General features: G+C 42.7%; 4 protein-coding genes across 4 annotated transcripts; 3 read left to right on the top strand and 1 right to left on the bottom strand.

Annotated features, from left to right (window-relative positions):
- Nucleotides 1–1,057: 1,057 nt before the first annotated feature.
- On the top strand, nt 1,058–2,323 carry GGI43DRAFT_423668 (Gfo/Idh/MocA family protein; the record flags this gene model as incomplete). The annotated part of the gene is made up of 2 exons (XM_083208274.1): nt 1,058–1,075; nt 1,130–2,323. The coding sequence occupies 2 exons, from the start codon at nt 1,058–1,060 to the stop codon at nt 2,321–2,323; spliced, it is 1,212 nt and encodes a 403-aa protein (XP_083059643.1).
- Nucleotides 2,324–2,417: 94 nt separating this feature from the next.
- On the bottom strand, nt 2,418–5,008 carry GGI43DRAFT_428369 (HET domain-containing protein; the record flags this gene model as incomplete). Its single annotated transcript, XM_083208954.1, has 3 exons — nt 2,418–3,408; nt 3,440–4,507; nt 4,538–5,008. The coding sequence occupies 3 exons, from the start codon at nt 5,006–5,008 to the stop codon at nt 2,485–2,487; spliced, it is 2,463 nt and encodes an 820-aa protein (XP_083059644.1). The 3' UTR covers nt 2,418–2,484.
- Nucleotides 5,009–7,404: 2,396 nt separating this feature from the next.
- GGI43DRAFT_428373 (chaperonin 10-like protein) lies at nt 7,405–8,574 on the top strand (the record flags this gene model as incomplete). The annotated part of the gene is made up of 3 exons (XM_083208955.1): nt 7,405–8,135; nt 8,220–8,297; nt 8,364–8,574. The coding sequence occupies 3 exons, from the start codon at nt 7,405–7,407 to the stop codon at nt 8,572–8,574; spliced, it is 1,020 nt and encodes a 339-aa protein (XP_083059645.1).
- Nucleotides 8,575–9,844: 1,270 nt separating this feature from the next.
- GGI43DRAFT_83752 (cytochrome P450) lies at nt 9,845–11,926 on the top strand. The gene is made up of 5 exons (XM_083210380.1): nt 9,845–10,386; nt 10,455–10,646; nt 10,698–11,029; nt 11,094–11,529; nt 11,631–11,926. The coding sequence occupies exons 1-5, from the start codon at nt 9,999–10,001 to the stop codon at nt 11,918–11,920; spliced, it is 1,638 nt and encodes a 545-aa protein (XP_083059646.1). The 5' UTR covers nt 9,845–9,998; the 3' UTR covers nt 11,921–11,926.
- Nucleotides 11,927–12,596: the final 670 nt, after the last annotated feature.

The following is a 12,596-nucleotide window of genomic DNA, read 5'->3' on the forward strand; positions in this document are numbered from 1 at the left end:
TCCATCATATTTATACATTTAGTCGCTATATTTAGTAGATATTCTTTACGAGATACTGGATTCGATATTTTTGTGACGAATAAGGTTCAAATGCTATCTCTTTGATGGTGGCCAGCTGTCAGCATAAGCAATTCGGGCCGCCTAAGCTCATCTTTGAAATGACTTTGAGGCGCTTTTAGATCAAGAGGTGCCCATTTACGGCATAATAGTTGGCAATCTTTTCAACCGATTGGCTTTATCTAGCAACTCTGCTTCAACGACCAGTTTGCATACCGGTGGCCGCAATTGGTAGTGCCTTTCAAGGCGTCACAACGTCACTCATATGTTACGACTCAATGACTTGAAACGACTGCCGCCAATGTCGATATCAGCGTGCTATCACGTCAGACATTTGTAGACCCTAAAATATTCATTCGTACCGGCTGCATTCAATTTTAAAGCTATGTTTCAATAACTTATTCTCACTTACAACTCATTCTGGGAAGTACTTCGTAAAGGCAAAGTATAGACTCTTACCCCTGCTACCTCATCATCTGCAAGCGCCACTTGGATCCCCGCATTCATTTTAGCTCTCCTCGCTACGATGTGCCTCTTTCTGCTGTCTCTTCCGGCAGTGGTCCGTCTGTGACATTATTAGCTTATGATTCCAAATATCAGATCTCATTGTACCACTATCAATTTGACGATATCGACGTCGATACTCTTAAAGCTTGAGCATTCGCCATTCTTCATTTTGGAGCTCCGCAGACGCATTGTCGACGCTGAATACACTTGGCTTAAAGTCCGCTAGACGACAGAACCTCCTAGTCTAATAATTGTTGCTCTCGAATTTTAATTGATACCCCTGCAATCAGACTGCCTGAATCAGACAACAAGTGTCCTCGGTCTGTCACGCAAGAGACTTGTGATAGCGCGGGATTCGGGGTTCTCGACATAAAGTCCGCACAGGAGAGTCGGACTTTTATATCCTCGTGCCAGCACTTCAGTCCACTTCGAACTCTCACTTTATTTTTATCTAATCTGTCGTATTTTTAATACACCCTGCTCCAATTCCAAGATGTCGTCTATGGTAGAGGTAAGCCGCCTAGATCAAGAAGTTCATGTAAAGTATTACTAATCTCATGTGAAGCGCATAATCAATGTTTACAATTGGTGGAATGGCGTAAATAAAATTAAAGCAAGCCTGAAAGAAAAGAACCCAGACGCACTCAAGCTTGGTGTCATATCAGCCGCGGCAATCAATTTCACTTCATTGTTCGACCCGGTCCAGACCCATCAAGGTGTCGAGATCGTTGCCCTTGCCGCTAGATCAAGAGCAAAGGCAGAAGCACAAGTGGCCAAGTACAAGCTCAGCGCAGCCAAAGTATACGATTCGTATGAAGAGATCCTCCAGGATCCTAATGTCGAGGCCGTCTACATTCCTCTTCCCAATGGTCTTCACCATAAATGGGCGATCAACGCATTGAAGGCGGGCAAGCACGTATTGATTGAGAAGCCTATTGGATCCAATGCTGCCGAAGCCAAAGAGATTCAGGACTGCGCCAAAGAAAATGGCAAAATTGCTCTTGAAGCTTACCACTGGCGACTTCACCCTGCCACTCATCGTGTCAAGGAGATTATTGAGAGCGGCAAATATGGACACATCACGGGTGCTCTTTCGAAAATGATTGCTCCTCCTGGAGCGATAGGTGCGGACGATATCCGTTTCAACTACGCCCTAGGAGGTGGAGCTTCCATGGATCTTTGCTACGTCGTTTCGGCGTCTTTGTACTGGGCATCCGATCCCAATAATGTGAAAGGAACCACCTTTGAGGTCTTGGAAGCGAAGCCTCATCTCAGTAAGGCCGACAAGCGGATCGACGAAGGTATGGATGCAAGTTTCGTTATCCGCAGTGCGGATAGTGCAAGGCCACCAGTCGTGTGCACCACCGTTTGTAAACTGGTGCCGCCAAAGTTCTTGGGATTTATTCCACAACTATGGGATCTGACACCGACAACGGTGGTGGAGCTGGAGCAAGCTAAAATCGAGTTTACTGCTTTTATTGCCCCGTACATTGGGCACAAGATCATTATCACTGAGAAGAGCGGCAAGAAGACCACTGAAACTCTCTACACAGATGGACCCATTTGGGGCAAGAAGGGAGAGTCCTGGTGGACAACGTATAGATATCAACTTGAGGCCTTTACTGATCGTGTCAACGCGGCTAAAAAGCAAGAACCATATAATGGACCTTGGGTTGATATGGATGAAAGTGTGAAACTTATGGAGATTATCGATGGTATCTATAAGAAGGCAGGAATGCCAGTGCGCGGAGCAGAGTAATGTTGTGCTGGGAGTACCTTGTTGTCTGATTGAATCTTGTTCATGTTAAATTGCACCTCTACTCAACGATATATCGCTGTCGCGATAAAAAGAATACATATTTCGATGAAATTGTATTTGTATCTCGGATAATTATTTCGTATATATTATGAAAAGAATGCCTATTTGTTAATGAATGTGAACCTGATATGTGCTGCCATCAAGGCAAAATCCTTCTTCCATCTCAGGGAACATTGGACACCCAAAAAGCGATATTGATCGCTAGAATCTCCTCGAAGGATTGCCTCTATCTCCTTAGCGTCCTTCTTCATACATCGCTGAATCCTTTCCGTCGAAGCAAAGAAGAAGCGAACCGCCCTTTCCACTGTTTTTACCGGTATTCGAAGCCGATGAGTCTTGTTCCAGGGAACCAGCGAGGTCTCAATAGAGTATGTATACTCTTTACTGTACTCCGTATCCAAAACCGTTGTCTTAACCGGCTCCCATCTTCCTTTCCACGTAAACTTCTCAAAGCCTTCTACGTCACAATAATCTCTTTCATCAGTATCCTGCAGGAACAATCGATCCACGTATCTCCCCACACCATCTTTTCCTTTTGTAACTTCCCACTCGAAAAAGCCGTCTGCAACGCTTGCTTTGAAGCGAGCATCGAAGCCAGAGAGAAAGGCTTTCTCGAAGCTAGAATTTGAGGAGGCATCTTTGCCGTAGAGGCCATGACAGGTTGGAAACATGTCCCATCCGGTAGTTGCAAATGGGAAGAAGGCCCTTATTGAGCGAGTCTCAAAGCTTTCAAATGCCTTATCCAGGAGCGTTCGAGTATTTGTTATTGTAGAATCCAAACTTTCAATCCATCTGTCCCAAACTTTGTTGTCGGCGATTTTAACGAACGTGGAACGACTGGTGCCTACTAATCTATAATTTCTAGCTCCAATAGCGTCTTTGGATTCTCTTAGAATGAAATATAGCAGTCTTAAATCTTCAGTAATGAGCATGAAGATGTGGTCTTGACCTGGCTTAACTGTTGAATCAAGCGGGTTGTCAGAGGCTAGAAATATATCAGCTTTTGGTCCGGCCACTCGAAAGATCTTTGTAGGCTCCAATTTCCCCAACAACGACAGGTAGCGAAGGAATTGTACATAAGTGAGTCAAGTGAATAGATAAGGCACCGCTGTCTGAATGAATGGCCACATCTTGATCCCATGGCCTTGAATGGAAAATATCGTTCAGCCACTTGTTACAAGGATCCTTTTTACTAAGGAATTGAGAGCTTTCAAAGTTTTCCAGGGTGAATAGATTTGGAGTTACAGCGCAATTATTTTCGGCAGAGAGAAATTGGCTGATATAACTGATCATTTCATCTCCACTGAAATCTGCGGCGGTGAACATGGATTGCCATGATTCGTTTGTTTCCCAGCATGGGGTCCATGACGGTGAAGATGAACTTGCATACAATGTAGAAGCGTGTAGAAGAAGATGTATTTTCTTGAGATTGACGATAAGATGAGCCAAGAGTCCAACAAAAACATGCTGAGCTGACAAAGAATAGTCTGGCTGCCAGGCCGCGACTTCGTTATCGTCTCTTTGTATCAGACCAAGAATGCCGAATAGCCGATCCCGTAGATCTGTCGCATGCGATTTCGAGGTGACCGCCAAAACTCCATATAGATCCTCTACTTGGATGGATTTCTGAGTCATATATCGAAGCCATGGCGCTCCACATTCGGCCCAGCTCCAGTCTGCGTCGACGTCCTTCAGTCGGGAAGCAGTTGTATTATCAGTAGAAAATTCTGCGTCTCCGACTCGCATTATAGCCCTTGGAGATGTTACTAATTCCTGAATTACCCAGACGCGACTGAAGTATCTTCTCTGTAAAAGAGTTCTCATGGCGACATCAAGCTGTTCCAAGCTGCCGTCGTTAGAAGATGGTGTGTATAAGCGACGCGAGTGTTGATCTAAATCTTCAAGCCTACGTTGATGTGGGAATCGTCCTTGAGCCGGACGTGAGACGTCTGTTCCCAGGTAGACAATAACTCGGGCACACTCCTCATATATCTGCCTCATCTTTGCGACTTGATCCCCACGTTCTTTGATGTTATTTTGGTTGATGCACAAAGCATCTACCCAAACCAATCTCACACCTCTCCAGGGGCGTATAGATCGAAGCATATTCCAGCAATTCTTGGTCTGGAAAATAACATCCCAATATTCGCCTACAAACACAGGCTGAGAAGGGGCGTGGTCGCCATCCTCTCCGCCCCAGGTATATGACACTGTCTCAAACTCGGGGCAGTCTGTGTTCTTGTAAGTCTCCAATGTCATATGCACTGGATAGTCGTCATGCTTGGGCGCTGAGAGACATGCTAGCCTGAATTCATTCAACTCAAGAGTTTTGCCATATGTCAGAAATGATTGTGTGTCCTGAAGCTGGGGATCTGGGGTTTGTGCATTTGTCGGAGGCGATACGCCTTGCTTCTTTAAGCCGATGTAAGGAACAGATGGTGGCCAACTTAAATTGAGCTGACCTGGCGGCTCATTTGGAGTTGAAGAGCTAAAAGAATTTTCCGAACCCTTCTTGCTGGCTAACTCTTTCAAATTGCATTCGCTATTGCATGCGTGACAACACGGATTTTCGTTTTTCACCACAACTGATGGATTATCGCAAGAAGATTTATGCCAACGATTCATAGTGCGTTCTCAATAATTGATCACCGATATGCAAGGAAACAGAGGATAAATGTTCACTTGGGGCTCTGCTTGAGTTATATTCACGCCAGCTGCTGTGTAACAGGGCACTTCATTGGCAAAGCACAGCGTTTTTAGCGCTGCGAATAGGCATACAATGACACCTGAACAGGTTAGATCTAGGCAGACTTGACAGCTGAACTATTAACCCCGCAGTCAGCTCCCAGGTGGGAAGAAATGAGGCTCTAAACATGAATAACCTGTTGAACTCAACTGAATCAGTGTTTGCCAGTCCTTAGACATCTCTTTTGAGATGCACGAGGTACTCCACATTCTGATAATCATGGAGAGCTTCTAATTTTTTTCTTTTCTTTTGGAGACTGATTCTGAACTGCTTGGTGATAAATTTCTTTTCCTGGCAATGATACCTGGGTAACCCAGTTCTCTTGACTACATGCTTTGAATGCCATAATTGCTTTTCTGATTGAGGTTCCCCGCACAGAAGCATTACTTTGATTAATTGTTATTTCAATATCTTATAATGACCAAGTTTATATAGTTGAGATGCAGAATTTGCTCATTTTATAGTATGGGAAGGAATTTGTAACCACAAATGTTCTCGGGGTTTAATATTATTTTTTCCTGTAGTAGCTTGAGCATCTTGCCTATTTCAGCCTATAACTACAAACTCATTATAAACTCATTATTCATGAAAAATCACTTGTGACTCTTTATATATGTGTTTATTTATCTTGTTGAGAATATCTCATATTTACAGCGCTTCAAATTGAGAATTGCACGCGATAACATGATCTGCTGCGAGTGATAAGCTGTCGACTCCTGCTGACTCTCGATCGCCTAAAGGGGACTTGAAAAAGCACTAGTGAATTAAAATGATATGATTTGTGGCAATTTGGCAAGAAGTTTGTACTAATATATGTAAACGACATGTCACTGGGCGAGTATATACGGAGCGAAATTAGAGCCAAACCCACCGCATATTCACTACAAAAGCCAAGGCAAAATTTCCACTCTTGGATGAGAGATTGTATATTAATGAAACTGCTTGATATAAGAAAGAAGGAAACAGGTAGTAGCCAATTACTGTTCAACGCCCTCGGCAAATCGGTTAGAGGGCATAAATGAGTGGGTAGGGATTAATAATCTTACCAAACGATGAATGTCGTAATCCGAGGCAAGAGATCTTCAAGAAAATGTAAACTCTAGACTGTACATAATACCTGCTAACAGTTGAAATTAATGTCTGAGTAGTAAACTTGGTTGGCTTTTGACATAAAGAAGAAATATATTCGTACAATTGTTATGTGCGTAATGTTTCTCTTTTCGAACGGTTGATTCCAAAATTAAGAGCTGGAGCCAGCTGAGATAACTGGTTGCAAAACTTTTCCCTCTGGGGAATATACGTCAATAGGCTGCTACACAATCACAATTGGACTTTCTGAGTATTTGTATAATGGTTAGGCTGAGCACTGGACAGATACACCGCTGTGGCAAAAGATTGATACGACAGTCACTGTTGGTGACATCTAGTTAATAGAGCTAGATGCTCTTATCTAGCATCGAAATTTCTGACAACTTCAAAGATACAGAGTCTCTAGAGATATTAGAAATGTGGTTTATAACTTTATATGTTCAACAGCGTTATCTCGGATAAACTTGAGATGAAGCTGTTGCGGAGCGGAGACAGATGGGATAAAGAATCTAATCCGAGGAGTTGAGGTCGCAGATGAGCTCATTAAGTAGCATTACAAAATTCAAGGCCCCACACCACATAACTAACTGAAGGGGTTACACACTGAAAATGCGTAAATGCTTGTTTTGGCCTTAATAGAGGTGCTACAAAGTAGTGAAAATCTCTACAGATGTTATCATGGTACCTTTATTACGAAAAATAAAAGAATAGAATATGATTTTATAAATTATCTTATGTAAACATTTATGAATAGCAGCCGATACAGATGCCATTTTGCTTCCTCCCTATTTCACTTTGTTGATGTGCCATATAGGCGGGGCCGACTGATCAGCCCATTATTTGCCGAGGACTTTCAACAGCAAAACAAGCATGTTAATTTCTATCATCATGCCGATTTCTTTCGAATTACACGGTTAATGATGTCATTCTTTTCGGTTATACATTATATGATTACTTGTCATTTGGAATCTTTCATCGCACAAAAGTCGCAAACGTGATTTATTCGCATTATGTTGGTGCTTTCCAATATATTATTTATATATTTCATAGGCAGCCACTCAATCCGGAGATAAATTGGAATTCATTCTTTGTGAACCAAGTCATGCCCTTCAAAGACTCTCTTTATATCAACACATCTCAATTTCACGGAAACCAACAAAGCAAATAAAAGAATCACATCATCACCATGACTCGATCCAGTCTCGTTGGGAAAGATTATCGAGGGTATCGATCTAAAGATAGAGGTGTCATTGCGTTTGATGCCAAAATCCCGGAACTGGGCCCTAGAGATGTTGTTGTTCGCATCACTCACACTGGTCTTTGCGCTAGTGATGTAGCGATGGTAAAGCTTGGTGCTCCCGTTGCTCTAGGCCACGAAGGAGTTGGGATTGTTGAAATGGTCGGCTCTGATGTGAAGCAATTGAAAGTTGGCGATCGGGTTGGTGGCGGGTACCATCGAGATGCCTGTGGCAACTGCAAATTCTGTCTTAAAGGCAAAGATATCTACTGCTATGATCGTATTGTTATGGGCGAAGGAGATTACGATAATGGCACCTTTGGCCAATTTTATATCGGCAAGGAGACATTTTTGCACAAGATTCCAGATAATATTCCTAGCGAGTATGCTGCCCCTCTTCAGTGTGCTGGTGTTACAGTATACACGGCTCTTAGAGAGACAGTCGAGCCTGGTATGCGAGTTGGCATTTATGGAATTGGTGGTCTTGGTCACCTTGCAATCCAATACGCCGCCAAAATGGGCACCGAAGTCGTGGTGTACAGCACATCGGCAGACAAAGAGGAGGAAGCACGCACGTGGGGTGCCAGTGAATTTCATCTTGTCAGTACCATGTATGAAACCATCAAAGCTCCAATAGACGTCTTGGTGATTACTGGAAGCTACTATCCAGATTTTAAAAAGTAAGTACATTGTTTCTTCATCATACCTTACGCAAGTCAAGTTGCAATTTCTTTGTAAAATATACGTTGCTAAAATCTGAGTAGGGCAACGACGAAAGAATTCTTATCGAGAAACGGCATCATTGTGCCGCTGACTGCCCCAACTGGAGCTTTGATTCTTAAGTAAGACCTGAATCTCATTATAGCATGACTATTTTGGCTTTGACTTTTACTAACTACAACTCCAAGCACGCGCAACATGTTTTTCGATGCATATCACGTACATGCAAGTCTTGTTGGTTCTAGAGCAATGCATGCTGAGGCGCTCGAATTCGCTGCCAAAAATGACATCAAACCTCTGATTCAAGTCACTAAACTCGAGAATGTTAGCTCTCTTCAAAAGGTTATCAGCGACATGGAAGCAAATGCCATCAGATACAGAGCTGTATTTGAGCTATAAGTTCCAATGAGAGCTATCTACGGGCTGAATTATTAGCGATTTTCATATTCATGAAGTCTTGTAAGCTTATGTAGACAATATTACTGATCATGTGCGAACTTCATTATACTATTTAGTTTTGACTATAATTTTCTCACTCAAATCTCAAGCTCCCTCTTTGTCTTGAATATTAATCACGATTTAAATGAAAAATGCTCTGATATTATTGTGATGGTATTCCTAATAAGGAACAATGTCCTTGGTGGAATTTGATTCGTGCAATGAATAGCACCTAATTCCTTCGTGTAAATGAACAATACCACCTGACTCCTTCGTGCAATGAAATGAACAATAGTACCTAATTCCTTCATGCAATGAATAATAGCACCTAATTCCTTCGTGCAATGAAGAATAGTACCTAATTCCTTCGTGCAATGAACAATAGTACCTAATTCCTTCGTTCAATAAACAATAGCACCTGACTCCTTTCATATAAGGAGCCTGCTGCACATAAAAAATATCCGCATAATGTGAAGCGAAAACCTAGTCTATTAATTAGCGGAAGATTTCAATTTACAAATCGCTCTTAGAGCTATCTTAAACGAAAGTAGCTAGCGAAAGGCAATGCTTATCATTAAAGAATGAAACTGAGAGTTTTTATTTTTACTAAACATTATATTCAACCCTCTCAAATTGACACTGTAGACATTGATTGAAATTACACGGTAGAGACCACCTGTGGCTGGACTAAGTTCACATTCGATAATTCGATAGCTCCACGCCACAGTGCCAATTAACCAGCAGATTGCGATAAACGAGCATCCCCAAATCAGATTCAGTTTCTATAATGCCGATAATTGCAAAGGACTCACACAGAGATAGAGAGACGAAAAAGGAATGTGGAGTAATGAGAAGAGACTATATGTATCCTGTAGGTGGCGTTTTATCCAGACTTATTAGTGGAAAAAACCCGAACCTTGTTCAGGACTTTGTAAGTCATCCGAATAAGCCCTAGTATTTAACGCCGCGAGCGAGAGCAATATAGCTTCCATCATCTCATACCTTGGACAAAAGTAGTGGGCTAATTTCCGTACTAGAAGTACCAAATTTAGTATATGCTTGCTAAGGCGGCGTATTATCCCCCTCTTCATATCTCTAGGCTCATTTGGGGAATACATGTTGCAAAGGCAAGCAAGTCCATAGGCCAGATTATCCTAGCTCAAAAAGATTCAGATTTAAGTTCCATGAAAATACACTTTTTGCCGTGCTTATATTCTGCCTTGCGTATTACGCCATTCTCATGTCTTTCGTTTAAAAGTGCGCGTCTCCCTATCTCATTGCAAAATGATTTTGTCCGTTTTCACTGTCTGTTTGTATGCAGCAATTCCTCACCAAGCCTCTTTTGGCCTACAGTGCGATTTTACGAGCCATAACAAATCGCAACGATGGGGCCTGAACTGCTGGCCGTTGCGTCGGCGTCAGGTGGCGTTTTATCCCATCTCGTTTATTTCATTCATGGACACAGGGCTATGGAGGCGCCTAGAATTATTGGGTTCTACATAGTTGCACTATGTTTGCTATGGGCGCGGTGTATTCACTTACAAGGGGCGGTCCATGGAGCGTCAAATGCTGGCATCATATCGGCGGCCTATTTTTTAGGACTCTTCACTAGCATCCTTGTATACCGCATCTTCTTTCACCGCACAAGGCGCTTCCCCGGGCCGTTTGCAGCAAGCATCACAAAATTGTACGGACCATATAAAGCTCTGGATGGAAAACCGCATCTTCACTGGTCCAGGCTTTTCGACAAATATGGAGATTTTATACGAATTGGTAAGCCTTCAGTTAAACAACTATTGTGCGGAAATAGGGCTGACGTATTCTTTAAATGCTGCTACCAGGTCCTAACGAGGTTATGACTCTATCAATAGACGCTCTACAGAAGGTTCACGGAGCAGGATCACAATGTTCAAAGCAAAACACGCCCTATGAAACCGTGAACTACAACGGCCACCTAAATCTTGATAGCATAACAAATCACAAGGACCATCGCTGGAGACGGCAGATCTGGGACAAAGCCTTCAGTACTAAATGTTAGTTACACCCGGCTCATCAATTTTCTAGTACTAATCTCTATATATTAGCTCTGGAAACATACGAACGTAACGCTCGTGAAGTAGTAAACGAATGGCTTCAGAAATTGAAATCTCTTCAGGGCCAGCCCATCAATACTTCACTCTATTCTACTTTGATACCATTTGAAAACATGGGCCGGATGGGATTTTCAGTCAGTTTCGGATCAGTCACAGCTGGTAAAGAAGATCCCATGTTACACTACCTCGAAGTCGTTCTAGCTACCCTTGCCAAGCTTGGGCTGATATGGTGGCCGATTGCTTTGGTGCAGGCTATTGGTGGCAGCAAGGATCACAACGAATTTCAAAAATTGGCTTGCCAGATGGTAGACAGAAGAAAAGAGGTAGGAACTGCGATTCGCAATGTCTGGACCATGCCATTGAAGTGATTTTCTAACACTAATGTAGGAAGCAGACGACGAACATGAAGACATAATGAAATATCTTCTTCAAGATTATCACTCCAAGGAACCCAAAAGTATGCACCATATTGACGTCCTATACTCGGATGCCCAAGCCGTTATGACTGGTGGAACTGATACTATTGCATCCGCATTGTCATTCGCATTTTACTACATGGCACGAGATCCCACGGTCCAAAACAAGATTCTTTCAGAACTACAATCATTATTTGGGCGTACAGTACCTGACGAATTTACTGACCTCGACTTAAGTGAGGCTAAGGCGCCATACTTGAACGCCGTGATTAACGAGACAATGAGGATGGATAACCCAACTTGCGCCAACGGACCTCGAAAGACGCCACCTGAGGGACTTGAAATTGACGGCGTTGCCATTCCTGGCGAAACATTAATTTTTGTGCCCATAAATTCCATGCATAGAAGTGAGTATTCCGCTTGAACCAAGCCTACCATTTCCATGATCTTGAAGTCATCATCAAAATTACTTGGGACGGCTATTTTCTAACCGTTGCAATCATAATAGGCGCAAAATACTTCAAGGAACCTGATAGCTTTATCCCAGAAAGGTGGACAACACAGCGTGACCTGGTGATTGACAAGCGGGCATTTCATCCTTTCCTCGTCGGCCCATACAACTGCGTGGGGAGGAGGTTGGCATTGATCGTGCTACGATTCACAATAGCGTACACGGTCTGGAATTATGACTTTAAGTTTGCTCCTGGAGAAGATGGGACTTCGATCCATCGAGATATGATTAACCAGGCAATTTTGAAAGCGGGAGCTCTGCAATGTGTATTTACTGAGAGGGCTTAAAGACTGTGCCAGAATATAGCTACGTAGGCAGTATTGCGTATGAAGAATGTGTTGATATCTCAATTTCTCAAAAGAAGCTAGGATTCCGTGATGAAACTGCTGAGTAAGGATTCTAGTGTCTGTACGATTGCATCTGTACCGTATTAAGCATAGAACTACTCAAGACCTGAGCTGATGAGAGTAAACTAACACTAGTGGGTTTATTTCTTTGTATATGAGATAAACAAGAGTAAAATTATAAGATAGAAAGACTGATGGCGCTTCAAGAGAGAATTTAGTGCATGTGTGGCGCTGTTAGTGCTTAGACTATCAACACGTCAAATTCTGTTCTGAAGCACCGACGGTAGATAAATCACACCTACTAGCGGTTTCACTACGTCATGCTAGAATGGGAAGAGCTTTCAATAATAGCCATAGTGATTTAAATGCACGTCGCTCACAGCTTTGGACCGCACTTGCATTCATGGCAAGCTGGTTCACGTGTGGAGATGATTTGGATTGGCATCTTTCTCATGAGCTCACAATCTAAGTGAGGCTAAATCTTGCTTCATTAAAATCACCTTCATTACTGACTTTATAAATTGGCAATTGATTATTAAAACTAAAATAATAGTATTGGAATCTCCGAGGGATAAGGGAGAAGCTCCGCGGGGCAATCGGCTGCTAGTTGCTCAGA

Source organism: Trichoderma evansii (assembly GCF_050947405.1).
Source record: "Trichoderma evansii strain SZMC 28006 chromosome Unknown GGI43scaffold_13, whole genome shotgun sequence".
Lineage (NCBI taxonomy): Eukaryota > Fungi > Ascomycota > Sordariomycetes > Hypocreales > Hypocreaceae > Trichoderma > Trichoderma evansii.

What these genes read in the sequence shown, in the direction of transcription:
- GGI43DRAFT_83752 (XM_083210380.1), top strand. Translation starts at nt 9,999, where the DNA reads ATGGGGCCTGAACTGCTGGCCGTTGCGTCGGCGTCAGGTGGCGTTTTA. An exon ending in TGGAGATTTTATACGAATTG is followed by an intron (nt 10,387 to 10,454) that starts GTAAGCCTTCAG and finishes TGCTGCTACCAG; the next exon opens with GTCCTAACGAGGTTATGACT. An exon ending in TGGTAGACAGAAGAAAAGAG is followed by an intron (nt 11,030 to 11,093) that starts GTAGGAACTGCG and finishes ACACTAATGTAG; the next exon opens with GAAGCAGACGACGAACATGA.